The 15,319-nt window shown below is 45.7% G+C and overlaps 1 protein-coding gene across 1 annotated transcript in view; it reads right to left on the bottom strand.

Moving 5' to 3' along the window:
* unc93b1 (unc-93 homolog B1, TLR signaling regulator) overlaps window positions 1-15,319 on the bottom strand; it is a 58,072-nt gene that overhangs the window by 3,535 nt on the left and 39,218 nt on the right. Inside the window, exons 9-12 of the mRNA XM_060926366.1 lie at window positions 14,703-14,885; window positions 3,181-3,460; window positions 1,270-1,388; window positions 462-584 (exon numbers count right to left, since the gene is read on the bottom strand). Coding sequence (XP_060782349.1) covers window positions 462-584; window positions 1,270-1,388; window positions 3,181-3,460; window positions 14,703-14,885 — 705 coding nt within the window. The remainder of the gene's footprint in view (window positions 1-461; window positions 585-1,269; window positions 1,389-3,180; window positions 3,461-14,702; window positions 14,886-15,319) is intronic.

The raw sequence follows: 15,319 nt of genomic DNA, 5'->3' as shown, positions 1-15,319 counted from the left end.
TGGTAATGTGAACGGCCTAACAAAAAAATCGGATTTCACAACAAATTGGATATGGGTCGTTTCAGGTTGCAGTCTGAACGTAGTGTAACTCTGCTGAACTTGCTCTGGAGTCACGTGACGGTGCAAAGCCTCTATATCAGAGGAATTACCTACAAGTAAAACCATCAACAATGTCCTCCTAAAGGCACAACAGTGGTTTTCCAAGTTCAATTATATACGTTAAGCAATTTTAAATGCCATGCCCTTTTCTCTGTGGTCTGAAAAGTCCAGTTTTTCCCTTTTCTTCTGAGCATGAATAAATATAAGACAATAATTTCTTTTTTAGTGTAACGTGAAAAAACTTGAAAGTCATTATAACTAATGGTACACATTATCACATTCCACTTCTCCATACAACCTAACACAAACAGCTCAGTAGTAAATAACAGGTGTGTATGTCCATTTGTGTGTGTGTGACTCACCTTGTGCCGTGGACGGGGAATCCGTGGTAACCTGAAGGGAATTCTCTTTTCTAGGCGACGCTCCATCTGTAAATAACAGAAGCCTGCAACCAGCAGAGTAACCAATAGGATGGCGAGTTTGGCCTAAAGATGGATGACCAGATTGATAGAGAGATGAAGATGGGAGGAAAGAAAAGGGGGAAAGCCATTAGTGTAATTACAGGTAACATTTAACACTAATATTGTTAAAATAACACTATTAAAACTCATTTATATTTTAAAGGTGGTGGCATTTTCATCTAAATGAAAGCCTGCTGTTGATAAAGCAAGTGTGTTTGTTTTAATTCAATAGATATTCCCATTAGGCTTACGGACAGGCACGAGTGTATCAAGATGGATTGTGTGATAGTATACAATCAATACTATTTTAACTGAGAGGACTATTCTTGGCTTTTTCAATCAATCAAAGCATTATGATTTAATAATCTAATATTAGACATCAGTGTTTATGCCTCTGGTGCATTGAATCACAAGCTCCACATTCATATGTTTAACCGTTTGCGTGTTGTAGTGGCATACTGATGAATCGATCATTTCACGGTGTTCATAATAAACACTAAGGAACAGTCGTATTTTAACAGTCAGATTTCCGTATTTTAAGGGAAATAGAATTAATGTGAAAAGAAAGGCTGCTCCTAGTTAATTCAGTGATAAATAATAAATGTGAAATATAATTAGAGTATTATTAATTTGCTGAATAAATGTCGTAAATGTGATCAACTCTTCCTGCAGCCCCTCTTTCCCCAAACACGCACACAAAAATCTTTACCCTCATAGGCAGGGCAGACCAGAGGTACACAATGAAGATGGCGATGGCCTGCCACCAGTGATAAATGGTGTAGACAAAGTCTAAGCGCCCCTTATCCTCATACAGCATACCAAGCAGAGCTACACACACACACACACAGGAGATAAAAAAAAATAGTATTAGTGAAATTTCACTGAATTAGTCTCATTCAAGAGTTAAAGAGTAGGTTATACTTTCAGCTTTATTTTTTACTCTTATTTATATATTTTATTCATATCAGGAAGATTTGTGTCCTCATGAGCCTAACTTGTGGTAATGTGACCCTGACTGTAAGTTCCCAGAAACTTTTTTTAAATACAAGTATTAAGCCGGGTGGCACAGTGGTGTAGTGGTTAGCGCTGTCGCCTCACAGCAAGAAGGTCCGGGTTCGAGCCCCGTGGCCGGCGAGGGCCTTTCTGTGTGGAGTTTGCATGTTCTCCCCGTGTCCGCGTGGGTTTCCTCCGGGTGCTCCGGTTTCCCCCACAGTCCAAAGACATGCAGGTTAGGTTAACTGGTGACTCTAAATTGACCGTAGGTGTGAATGTGAGTGTGAATGCTTGTCTGTGTCTATGTGTCGGCCCTGTGATGACCTGGCGACTTGTCCAGGGTGTACCCCGCCTTTCGCTCGTAGTCAGCTGGGATAGGCTCCAGCTTGCCTGCAACCCTGTAGAACAGGATAAAGCAGCTAGAGATAATGATAATGAGATGAGATGAATGAAGTATTAAGCCATGTCCTAAAGGTTAGAGAAGCAGCTTTGGGACCATAAGGTTGCAGGTACGATTCCCTGGACCAGCAGGAATGGCTGCAGTAGCCTTGAGCAAGGCACCTAACCCCCAACTGCTCTGGCTATGTTGTACATCACTCTGGATAAGAAGAAGTCTTTGTCACAAGCACACTCAAGCACAATGAAGCACTACTCAAGTGTAGCTATGCTACAGTGCCCGGGGAGCAGTTGGGGGTTAGGTGCCTTGCTCAAGGGCACTTCACCCCAACCTTCAGGCCAAGGCTGCCCCATGTTAACCTAACCGCATGTCTTTGAACTGTGGGGGAAACCAGAGCACCCGGAGGAAACCCATGTAGACATGGGGAGAACATGCAAACTCCAAACAGAAAGGTCCCCATTGGCCACTGGGCTCAAACCCAGAACCTTCTTGCTGTGAGGCGACAGTGCTAACCACTGCACCACTGTGCTGCCCATAGCATCTGCTAAATGCCTGCAGTGTAATATTAAGTATGACATCTTCCACTAACCCCAAAATTAAGTCAATCAGCCCAGACATGTTTCGTCGCTCATTTATTTTTATAAGTTACAGCTAACAAGTAATGGACATTTGTGACCCAAATTATTTTCATCCATCCATTATCCGTAACCGCTTATTCTTTGCAAGGTTGTGGGCAAGCTGGAGCCTATCCCAGCTGACTATGAGCGAGAGGTGGGGTACACCCTGGACAAGTCACCAGATCATCACAGGGCTGACACATAGAGACAAACCACCATTCACACTCACATTCACACCTACGGTCAATTTAGAGTCACCAGTTAACCTAACCTGCATGTCTTTGGACTGTGGGGGAAAACGGAGCACCCGGAGGAAACCCACGCAGACACGGGGAGAACATGCAAACTCCGCACAGAAAGGCCCTTGCCGGCCACAGGGCTCGAACCTTCTTGCTGTGAGGCGACAGTGCTAACCACTGCACCACCGTGCCGCCAAATTACTTTCATACACACATGTATTAATGGAAGGATCCTGGGTGAGACTGTCTTCAATGACATGTATCTCTAGCAAAAAATATAAACAAGCAAATACTGGACACTCAAACTTTTTTTGACTAATCAGCTATACATGTGGTAACTACTCTGTGTGTGTGTGCGCGCGCACGCTACTCACTGGTCAACCCGGTTTTGTTGAGAGCAGTGCCCAGGCCCCACAGAGCAGCCAGCACAAGGAGCTGGGGCAGCTGTTGAGGAGTTCTTGGAATAGAGGACCAGAACATGAGAGCCACAAGCAAGATGAAGTGAACCGCTGCTCCCCCCAGCAGCATGACGTGCCGATGCAGACGTGGATGGAGGAGCATTAATGACAACGACGAGCACACAGAGGACGACAGGCCGTAGACCATCACCAGCAGCCACAGCTTCTCAAGCCCCACTGCACACACACCGTATGACTGAAGGGCACAGGAGAAACAGAGAAGAAGGAGAGAGAAAGTTTTCACAAATCAGGACACACTTTTTAAAACTATTTTTCCAACGCTCATTTAAGAACGGGTCATAACAAGGATTATTTTCAAACCATTTGTTGATTTTTTTCCCCCCAGATATAGAAATATTAAATTTTTAACTTCTTGTTGTTTTAATTTTTTTGCAGACAAGTTGTAAAATAGAGATAGCTTCCTTTTTTTTTTATTCAAACACCATTAGGGAATGCCCTCAACTGTGCAAATATGTGGTTATAAATTTAAAAAGTGTTTTTAAAAGCTTGATGATTACATGCACTGTTTCAGGAAAATAATCACTGTAGTCCGAGATGAAGTGGAGTTACTGTTGCCACCCTGATGTTGATTATTTTCCAGCAACACCATGTCCAAAGTGTTTTATTCTTCTTATACTGGAGTAATTTAGAATTTCTATTCATTAATGAAGGACACATTGTATTTTTAGCCATTTAAAGTTAAATTTCAGACAAATTAGAGCCTGTAATCACTTACATTATAGCAGCTATGTACTGTCATTCTCTCACCAGCCTTCTTTTTTCTATCTCTTGAAGTTAAAATGGTACAAAATGTAATTTTCCTTGGCTAAAACAGAAAGATGTCAGAACTGACTGTTCCCTCGCTGCCTAATATATCCCACCCCTTGACAGGTGCCATTGTAATGAGATAATCAATACTATTCTATCCACATTTCACTGGATATGAGCAAACGCACGCTCTGATTGGCTACTCTATTACAAGGATATCAGCTCATATACCGTGAGTAGAGAAAAACAACATGGCAGAGCATGTTGCTGAACCAACCAAGGACGAAATAAAAACTCTACTCGAAAACAAAACCTCAAAAAAAAAAAAGAGCAACAAAATATGGAATAAAAGTATTTGATGGTAAGAACATTTTTTTTTCAAGAATTATTATTATAGCACTTTTCGCAAATGGCTACTGTCATTCCGCCGGTTTGTTTACATTCTACGTGGAAATTATTTTGTCAGACGTTTTGTATAAAGTTGTTATTTATCGAATTTGCAAAAAATAAAAATGCTGTCTCTCAAAATCCAGTGAATGTGGATAGAATAAAACAGTTATTCCACTCAATCTCGTCATACATGGCTTATAGCCAACTCAGCGCTACATGCCTCATTGGCTATCAGCTCATGTACGACTCGATTTCGTGGAATAATTGTTAATTATTCACTTCACCTGACAGTAGTCATATATTGTGTGTGTGTGTGTGTGTATAATATACTGTGTCTTGCAAAAGTATTTATCCCCCTTGGTGTTTGTCCTGTTTTGTCGCATTACAAGCTGGAACTAAAATGGATTTTTGGAGTGCTAGCACCATTTGATTCACACAACATGCCTACAACTTTAAAGGTGAAAATTGTTGTTTTATTGTGACACAAACAATAATTAAGATAAAAAAAAACAAATCTGGAGTGTGCATAGGTATTCACCCCCTTTCGTATGAATCCCCTAAATAAGAGCTGGTCCAGCCAATTAACTTCATAAGTCAAATAATTAGTTGATGCAGATCCACCTGTGTGCAATCAAAGTGTCACATGATCTGTCACATGATGTCTGTATAAATCAGCCTGTTCTGGAAGGACCCTGACTCTGCTACACTACTAAGCAAGCGACATGAAAACCAAGGAGCCTCCAAACAGGTCAGAGACAAAGTTGTGGAGAAGTATAGATCAGGGTTGGGTTATAAAAAATATCCCAAACTTTGAATATCCCAGGGAGCGCCATTAAATCCATTATAGCAAAATAGAAAGAGTATGTCACCACTACAAACCTGACAAGAGAAGGCCGCCCACCAAAACTCACAGACCAGGCGAGGAGGGCATTAATCAGAGAGGCAACAAAGACACCAAAGATAACACTGAAGGAGCTGCAAAGATCCACAGCAGAGATGGGAGGATCTGTCCATAGGACCACTTTAAGCCATACACTCCACAGAGTGGGGCTTTATGGAAGAGTGGCCAGAAAAAAAGTCACTGCTTAAGAAAACACATTTGGAGTTTGCCCAACAGCATGTAGCTGTTAGGGTTTTGCTGGGATTCGAACCTGGTTCATTGGTGTGATAATCCAGCAAACCCCCACTAGGCCACCAGGGGGATGACTCAAATGCAGAGGCGTGAGGCAGAAGTAGAAAAAAGTATCAAAAGGTTTATTTGCAATATATACACAAAAAAATCCAAAAAGTAATAATCCAAAAATGCTCAGAAGATATAAGGGAAAAAATAAAAAATCCAAAAGTACAAAACAAAAGCCAAAAAAACAGAAAAGAAAAGGCAAAAATACCAAAGCTCAGAAGATCCAAAAACACAGTAACTACTAGGTGCAAAAGAAAAGCAAAGTGCAAAACAAAGAACACGGTACAGAGGAAACTGGAGATAAGCATAACAGCACAAAGGCTCCGTGACAAGAGGACTGAACTCAGGGGGTATAAATACACAAACTAAATTGAACACAGGTGAAGATAATCAGGACTAAACAGGCAATTAACACAAACACAAAACACAGGAACAGTGGCGGCCTCTAGAGGCCAAAATAAACATGACACGAAAAGGAAATAACAGCGGCCTCTAGAGGCCAAAACAGTCCTAGTCCTAACAGTACCCCCCACAGGAGCGTCTCCTGACGTTCCCAGGGCGATCCGGATGGGCCGAATGGAAGTCCCGACACAGTTCTTTATCTAGGACATCCCGAGCAGGAACCCAGCAGCGCTCCTCAGGACCATAGCCCTCCCAGTCCACCAGATATTGCAACCCGCCGCGGACCCGGCGGGAGTCAAGCAGGCGATGCACAGTGAACACAGTCTGACCCTGGAAGATGCGGGGGGGTTCCTAGGGGCAGGGGCATACGTAGACATCAGTACGGGCCGCAACAGGGAAACATGGAAAGTGGGGTTGATCCTCAGAGTCCGGGGCAACTGGAGGTGGTAGGAGACAGGGTTCACCCTGCGCACCACCTTGAAGGGGCCAATGTAGCGAGGAGCAAGCTTGCGGTTCTCCACCCGCAGCGGAAGGTCCTTAGTGGACAGCCAAACCCGCTGCCCAGGGCGGAAAGCGTGTGCAGGTCTTCTGTGGCGGTTGGCCTGAGTCTGGTTGGTTCTGGAGGTCTGTATGAGGGTCTTCCTGACCTTGCTCCAGGTCTTGCGACACCGTCTCACATATTGGTTGACCGAGGGCACCCCCACGTCCTCCTCCTGGTCCGGGAACAGAGGTGGCTGGAACCCGAATTGGCACTGGAATGGCGACAGCTTGGTGGCTGATGACTGCAGGGTGTTGTGGGCGTACTCTGCCCATGGCAGCCAGGTGCTCCACGATGTCGGGTTATCCATAGCCAGGCCTCGCAGGGTGGTTTCCAGGTCCTGGTTGAGCCTCTCCGTCTGACCATTGGACTGCGGGTGAAACCCAGAGGAGAGGCTGGCAGTGGCTCCGATGACCTTGCAGAACCCGTGCCACACTCGGGAGGAGAACTGGGGCCCTCGGTCTGAGACGATGTCCTGTGGAAGACCAAAGACTCGGAAGACATGATTAAACATAAGTTTCGCTGTTTCAAGAGCAGAGGGGAGTTTGCACAGTGGTATGAAGCAGCAGGCCTTGGAGAATCTGTCAACTATGACCAAAATGACCGTGTTACCTTGTGACTCAGGGAGACCCGTGATGAAGTCGACTGCCACGTGGGACCAGGGATGCCGGGGAATGGTCAGAGGATGCAGGAGACCCTGGGGACGCTGTCGTGGGTTCTTGGATCTGGTGCAAACCTCACAGGACAGGACAAATGACCTTACTTCCTTCTCCATGTTAGGCCACCAGAAGCGTCTTTTCAGGAAGTCCAGGGTCCTCCGAGCTCCCGGGTGGGCGGTGAGAGGGGAAGAGTGACCCCACTGGAGAACCTTGGCCCGGGCTTGATGTGGGACGTACAAGAGGCCCGGTGGCCCCGTCCCAGGACCGGGGTCCTGGCGTTGGGCTCGTCAGACAGCCTCCTCAATACCCCAGCGGACAGGGGCCACAATCCAGGACACAGGGATAATAGGCCCAACTTCATTCTCCCTGTTAGTGGCAGAGAACAGCCTGGACAGTGCGTCAGGTTTGGTGTTCTTGGAGCCGGGGCGGTACGAGAGGGTGAAGTCAAACCGACTGAAAAACAGGGCCCACCTAGCCTGTCGAGGGTTCAGTCTCTTGGCTTGCTGGAGGTACTCCAGGTTCTTGTGGTCAGTCCAAACCAGGAATGGATGTTGTGCTCCCTCCAGCCAGTGCCTCCACTCCTCAAGGGCCAGTTTGACAGCTAGCAGTTCTCGATCCCCCACATCGTACCGGGACTCCACAGGACTCAGGCGGTGGGAGAAGTAAGCGCAGGGGTGCAGCTTTCCTTCCGAACGTTGAGAGAGCACCGCGCCAACACCACTGTCCGAGGCGTCCACCTCCACGATGAATGGTTGGGAGGTGTCCGGGAGGACCAGAATGGGTGCCGTGCAGAAGCGGTCCTTGAGGTCTTTGAACGCCTTTTCCGCCTGAGGAGACCAGACATGAGATCCACCTGTCCCTTTGGTGAGGTCCGACATGGGTGCTGCTACAGAACTGAAGTTCCTGATGAACTTGCGGTAGAAGTTAGCGAATCCTAAGAACCGCTGAACCTCCTTAACGGACTTGGGAGTAGGCCAGTCCCGGACGGCCAGGGTCTTGGCAGGGTCCATTTGGAGTTGGCCTGTCTGTACAATAAATCCCAGAAAGGAGACCTTGGGAACATGAAATTCGCATTTCTGGGCCTTGGCGAACAGATTGTTCTGTAGCAGCCTCTGGAGAACCTGGCGGACATGGTGGCAGTGCTCCTGCACGGTCTTGGAAAAGATAAGGATGTCGTCGAGGTAGACAAAAACGTACAGGTTAATCATGTCCCTTAAGACGTCGTTGATTAGGGCCTGAAAAACAGCTGGTGCGTTGGTGAGTCCGAAGGGCATCACCTGGTATTCGTAGTGCCCAGACGGGGTGTTAAAGGCAGTCTTCCACTCGTCTCCCTGTCGGATACGGATGAGGTGGTATGCGTTCCGTAGGTCCAACTTGGTGAAGACGGTGGCGCCTTGGAGCAGGTCGAAAGCAGTGGACATCAGCGGAAGGGGATATCGGTTGCACACAGTGATCTTGTTCAGGCCCCTGTAGTCAATACATGGTCGGAGCCCCCCATCTTTCTTGCCGACAAAGAAGAAGCCGGCACCAGCAGGTGAGGTGGAGGGTCGAATGAACCCAGAGACCAGGGCATCTTTGAGGTATTCCTCCATGGCCTTGCGTTCTGGCTGAGAGAGGGAAAACAGTCTGCCACGAGGAGGGGTAGTCCCAGGGAGCAAGTTGATGGCACAGTCGTAGGCCCGGTGCGGAGGAAGAACGGCGGCCCTGCTCTTGCTGAATACCTCCTTGAGATCCCAGTACTCTGTGGGAACTTGAGATAACTCGGTGAGATCAGGGGGCTCGGCAGGAGACACAGGAGAGCTAGAGAGCAGACAAGAGGCATGGCATGCAGGGCCCCATTTCACAACCTGGCTTGTTACCCAGTCTATGCGAGGGTTGTGGCGAGTAAGCCAAGGAAGGCCTAGAATAACTGGGAACTCAGGTGAAGGAATCAGGTGCAGGGATACTTCTTCCTTGTGACCTTGAGACTGGAGGAAGACTGGAGAAGTAACTTGGGTGACTCTTCCATCACCTAACGCTTGGCCATCGAGGGCAGACACAGACAGTGGGACTTCAAGAGGTGCAGTCGGAATATTGATGCTTTGGGCGAAGTGAATATCCATAAAGTTCCCAGCCACCCCTGAGTCTAACAAAGCTTGACAAAAGTGGACAGACTCACCCCAGGAGATGGAGACCGGGATGTAGATTCCTTGGCCAGGGAGTCCGGGAGAGAGGGTAGGCCCCATCACAACCCTCCCTCGGCTGGACGGGGCGGTCCTTTTCCCAAGAGTTCGGGACATGATGCTCGGAAGTGACCAGGCTTGCCACAGTAGATGCAGCACTTGTCCCTCCTTCTGTGCTCCCTCTCAGATGCGGAGAGGCGAGTACGACCCACTTGCATGGGTTCTGGACAGTCACTGAAGGAGGTAGACGGTCTCCAGGTAGAGGTAGGGAGGCTGGGGGGGCTCAAGGCTTGGTGGCGTTCTCTCATCCTATTGTCCAGACGAATAGCATGTGAGATGAGGGTTTCGAGGTCACTTGGGCATCCAATAGAGGCCAGACCGTCCTTGATGGGGTCAGACAGACCATGGTGGAAGGCTGACACCAGGGCAGTCTCGTTCCATCCACTTACTGCTGCGAGCGTCTGGAACGAGATGGCGTAACCTGCGACGCTTCCTCCTTGCCGGATGGACATGAGCTTTCGGGCTGCGTCGGTGCTGATGTCTGCCTGATCGAAGACCCGAAGCATCTCTTCAGAAAACAGCTGGAAATCAAGGCACTCAGGTCCCTGTCTCTGCCAGATAGCAGTAGCCCAGGCTCGCGCCTTACCAGCTAATAAGGTTATCACAAAGGCAATCTTGCAGCGATCCGTAGTGTAGGTGGTAGCTCAAAGGTGAGTTGACACTGGGTAAGGAACTCTCGGCACTCACTGTGCTTGCCGTCATACCTCTGTGGTGCAGGAAGGCTGGGTTCGCGAGGTGAAGAAGGCAGCATGGCAGGAGGCACTGGAGCAGGAGCGGGAGCTGGATCAGGATGAGGAGATGCAGGCAGAGATGTCAGCTGTGCCAGGGTTTTCCCAATTTGCTGAAGCAGTTCCTCGTGGCGAGCAAGGGCCTCACGTTGGCTGGTGAGCGTACGTCCATGAGCGTCCATGGTCGCTCCGAAGCGTGTCAAAGCTGCCATAATTCCCTGAAGGTTGGCCGGGTAGACAGTTGAAGCAGCCTCTGCTGAGTCGGTCATGACGGAGTCTTTCTGTTAGGGTTTTGCTGGGATTCGAACCTGATTCGTTGGTGTGATAATCCAGCAAACCCCCACTAGGCCACCAGGGGGATGACTCAAATGCAGAGGCGTGAGGCAGAAGTAGAAAAAAGTATCAAAAGGTTTATTTGCAATATATACACAAAAAATCCAAAAAGTAATAATCCAAAAATGCTCAGAAGATATAAGGGAAAAAATAAAAAATCCAAAAGTACAAAACAAAAGCCAAAAAAACAGAAAAGAAAAGGCAAAAATACCAAAGCTCAGAAGATCCAAAAACACAGTAACTACTAGGTGCAAAAGAAAAGCAAAGTGCAAAACAAAGAACACGGTACAGAGGAAACTGGAGATAAGCATAACAGCACAAAGACTCCAGGACTGAACTCAGGGGGTATAAATACACAAACTAAATTGAACACAGGTGAAGATAATCAGGACTAAACAGGCATTTAACACAAACACAAAACACAGGAACAGTGGCGGCCTCTAGAGGCCAAAATAAACATGACACGAAAAGGAAATAACAGCGGCCTCTAGAGGCCAAAACAGTCCTAGTCCTAACAGTAGCAGACTCCCCAAACACACGGAAGATGATTCTCTGGTCAAATGAGACTAAAATTGATCTTTTTGGCCATCATGATAAGTGCCATATGTGGCACAAACCCAACACCCTGAGAACACCATTCCTACAGTGAACCATGGTGGTGGCAGCATCGTGCTGTGGGGATATTTTTCCTCTGCAGGGACAGGAAAGCTGGTCAGGACTGAAGGAACAAGATCAACTGTGAGCTACTGCTCACTTACGTATTCCCCCCACTCTTGCTTATATCAGAATGCAAGCGATCGAAGGAATCGGACACTTCTTATGAATGTTGACTTCAACAAATAATTAACCCTGAAACAAGTAAGTAAAGAGCCGTGTTCTCCCCAGGGATTTCAAAAAGCATCCCGGTAAACTGTCATTATGAAATAGCATTTTGCTTCTTGAAATAGCATCAAAATCCACCCTATATATTTCGTAAATACATTCAGTCAGTAAACAGGAAGACAATGTGGGACAGACCTGAAAACGGTATACACGGTATAGAACCCCAGGCTGAAGCTTTGTACTAAACATCAAGCAGTTGTGATTTGTAGTTGCTGAGAAAAGTGTTACGAAAATTTTGTAAATTCACCCTATACGTTTCATAAATACATTCAGTCAGTAAACAGGACGTTGATGTGCGACAGACCTGAAAACGGTATACACGGTATAGAACCTCAAGCTGAAGTTTGGTACCAAGTGGCTATGATTTGTGGTTGCTGAGAAAAAGGGTGTTTTGGACAGACAGAGGTTAAAAAAAAACCAGATAAATAATAAAGAATGGCACTAAATACAGCGCAGTTCTGGAGGAAAACTTGTTTGAGTCAGCCAGAGGTTTCAGACTGAGACGAAGGTTCACGTTCCAGCAGGACAATGACCCAAAACATGCTGCTAAAGCTACACTGGAGTGGTTTAAAGGGAAAAATTTAAATGTCTTGGAATGACCTAATCAAAGCCCAGACCTCAATCCAATTGAAAATCTGTGGCATAACTTGAAGATTGCTGTACACCAATGCAACCCATCTAACTTGAAGGAGCTGGAGCAGTTTGCCTTGAGGAATGGGCAAAAATCCCAGTGGCTAGATGTGCTAAGTTAATAGATACATACCCCAAGAGATTTGCAGCTGTAATTGCAGCAAAAGGTGGCTCTACAAAGTATTGACTTTTGGGGGGGGATACCTATGCACACTCCAGATTTCTGTTTTTTCATCTTATTTATTGTTTGTGTCACAATAAAACAACAATTTTCACCTTTCACCAGGCGGTCAGGAGGCTCAACTCCCTCCCTGTTCTGCCCCTCCTCCCCCCTCTGCCCCCTGCCACAGATTCTGCCCGTACACCCCCCTGCCCCCCTTCAGTATCTGACATCATGTCACCCTCACAGTCCCCCCCCCCAACACACACACACATACTCTCAACATTCATTCGCACACTGAACTCAGGGACTGCACATTTCACTTTACCTCACTCATTTGCACTATTCCGCACTACCTCACCTTAACAGCTATTAGTTTATTGTTTATACTGCTTATTTCATGTTTACCTGCTATACCTCAAGTGCCCTTGACTGTTTATTTTATGTCCTTTTGGTCCAATTTATATGTGTGTGTGTGTGTGTGTGTGTGTGTATATATATATATATATATATATATATATCATAGGTCGCGTTAACCGACAATTGTCCATCATTGACGGATTTTTTTTTTTTAGCTATGACGGAAAAATCTGAAGGCCGTCGGTCATTTTGACGGATGTTTACCGTTACCATTACCAATAACAATAATAGCCTAATAATAACAATAATAAAACATAATGAAACATATAATTGAAATGACTGGCAAGTTGTGGCAGAGTTTTCTTACATACAGTATACATAGTCTTCACTGCCGTCACTTTCAATCTGAGCCGATGTTGTGGCAGTCTTGATGTTCAGTGCATAGGCTACTCATGCATACACTGTAGCCACTGCGCAAGGCTGTTCCCCCCATCGCGCTCCTGACCGCGCTCTGACTTTTCTAACCACTAGCACAGTGAGATGTATTAATGTTTCCCTTCTCTGCAGAAGACACGTCATTTTTGCTATTAAAAAAAGAGATGCATTGGGTTGTTTGTGTCGTTTCCCTGCCTGTACAATAGCGCTCATTTAGGCTAGTTGTTTTCTTGTTTTTAAAATGAAACAAATGCCGATTTATTGTATTCTTCCCCAGCAAGCTTAGGAAGCTTAGGAACACCACTGCTTGAATATCTGCTAAACTATCATTTTAATGAGAGCACGGGTAGACAAACTAACATTTAAACATAACTTCGTTTTATTTAAGACCTTCCGTGTCAGCCCACTACGGGTCACCGCGGGGTGCAGCTGCACCACTGGTGCAGAAAGACCGCATGCTGCAGGATTTCCTCCCTATGAAGAGAGTACTAGCAGGGTCGGGAAATCCAACTTTCAGAGGCTCTTGCCGGCTTCTGATCACTTCCCTGGGAGAAATGTTTCCCAACTTCAGAACTTTGGTTGAAGTGGCACTGGTTATTCCAGTCTCCAGTGTCGCAGCAGAGCGCGGGTTCAGCCTTCAGAATAAAATTAAAACGTCAATGAGAAGTCGTCTGTCCGAGGCAAAGACGCAAAATTTAATGACAATTGCCTCGGCAGCAGTCTCCATTGACGACTTTGATTATGCACAAGCGAGCTCCCAATTTAAATCCATGCGGGCCAGAAGGAAGGTTTGAGCTCACGCAAACAGGTCAAATTAGATTGCCACTTAAGTCGTTGTAGTGGACTGTTCATATTTTAACTGCAATTGTCTTGCTACGTTGTAAAATAACATTGTTCATATGCCCGTTGAGGCTCAACAGCCGCAATGTTTTTAGCGGAGGGAAAATGGGTTCACAAGTGACCGAACGTCAGAATCTCTGTTTATCTTTTTGCATCATAAATACATAAATAAATGAATAAATAATACAAGCTTGTTCTGTGAATTAATTTTTAAATGAAAATGAGTCCATGAAAACACAAGTTATTAAATATATAGCATTTATAGCCTATAAACATTGTCATTTAAAAATTAAAACAAAATGACAGATAATAATGGACAATGATGGAATTTTTACGACCCTGTCCGTCAAAATGACGGACAATGAAAAAGTCTAACGCAAACACTGAGATATATATATATATATGCGTGTGTGTATGAGTGTTTAGTCTATGTCCATTTCTTATCTAGAGTGTTTATACTGTTTATATTGTTTATTTCAGTTATTCTATTTTTATTTATTGCATTGCCTGTTTGCACCGTGGGTCAGAGAGGACTGAAATTTCATCTGTGCTGTATGTCGAGCATGTATAGCATATTTGACAATAAAGTTGACTTGACTTGACTTAAAGTGGTAGGCATGTTGTGTAACTCAAATGGTGCTAAAACTCCAAAAATCCATTTTAATTCCAGCTTGTAATGCAACAAAACAGGAAAAACACCAAGGGGGATGAATACTTTTGCAAGACATTGTGTATGTATGATATATAAAAAAAAATTATATATATGTATGTATGTATGTATGTAACATCTCATGAATGAAATGTTGAAATATTCAGTGATGAAACACATACTTTGATTTCTCCTGCTCTCAACACATGCCATATCTGGTGGGCAGACACCCGCCATCATGTGCGTGTTCTGTATTGCTCACCAGTATGAGTCCTTTGATGGCGAAGAGCACCTCAAAGCCGGAGTAGATGAAGAAAGGGCAGAGCAGGCGCAGGCGATAGTCACGCAGGTGTTTGAAGGGCAGCTGGAAGATGTTGCCCCAGCCGATGCTGCGCAGGTCAATCTCCTCTGTGGGCCGATACGCAGCGCCACACACAGCCAGGAACTAGGAGACAGAAACATGCGGTGAGCAAATGATGAGAAAACCATCTGCATCTTTGCATGCTTTTGCCTCATTATTATAAAAGTGGAACGTGCTTAAGGATGATCTGTGCTTAAAAGAGGTCATGGAAGATGAAATGTGTTTTGTTCATAATCATAACATTCCACTTTTTCCCCCTCATTTTCTCACCAAGTTTGTTACCTGTCAGTTCCCACCTACCAGTCAGCTCTCTCCTATTATACTGCCAACCTGTGAGGGTGAAGACTAACACATGCTTTTTCTAAGACATGTGAAGACAACCTCATACATGAACCCACAGGCTAGGCTAGTGTCAGTGTAACTGACAGAGGAGAGAGAGAGAAAATGCCATCTCATCCACCCAGAAAGTACAGCCAATTTTGCTCCCTTGGCTCCTTGTATCGGGATTCTTGCAAGCT

Source organism: Neoarius graeffei, chromosome 7 (genome assembly GCF_027579695.1).
Source record: "Neoarius graeffei isolate fNeoGra1 chromosome 7, fNeoGra1.pri, whole genome shotgun sequence".
Lineage (NCBI taxonomy): Eukaryota > Metazoa > Chordata > Actinopteri > Siluriformes > Ariidae > Neoarius > Neoarius graeffei.
This window is presented reverse-complemented; position numbering and strand designations above follow the sequence as displayed.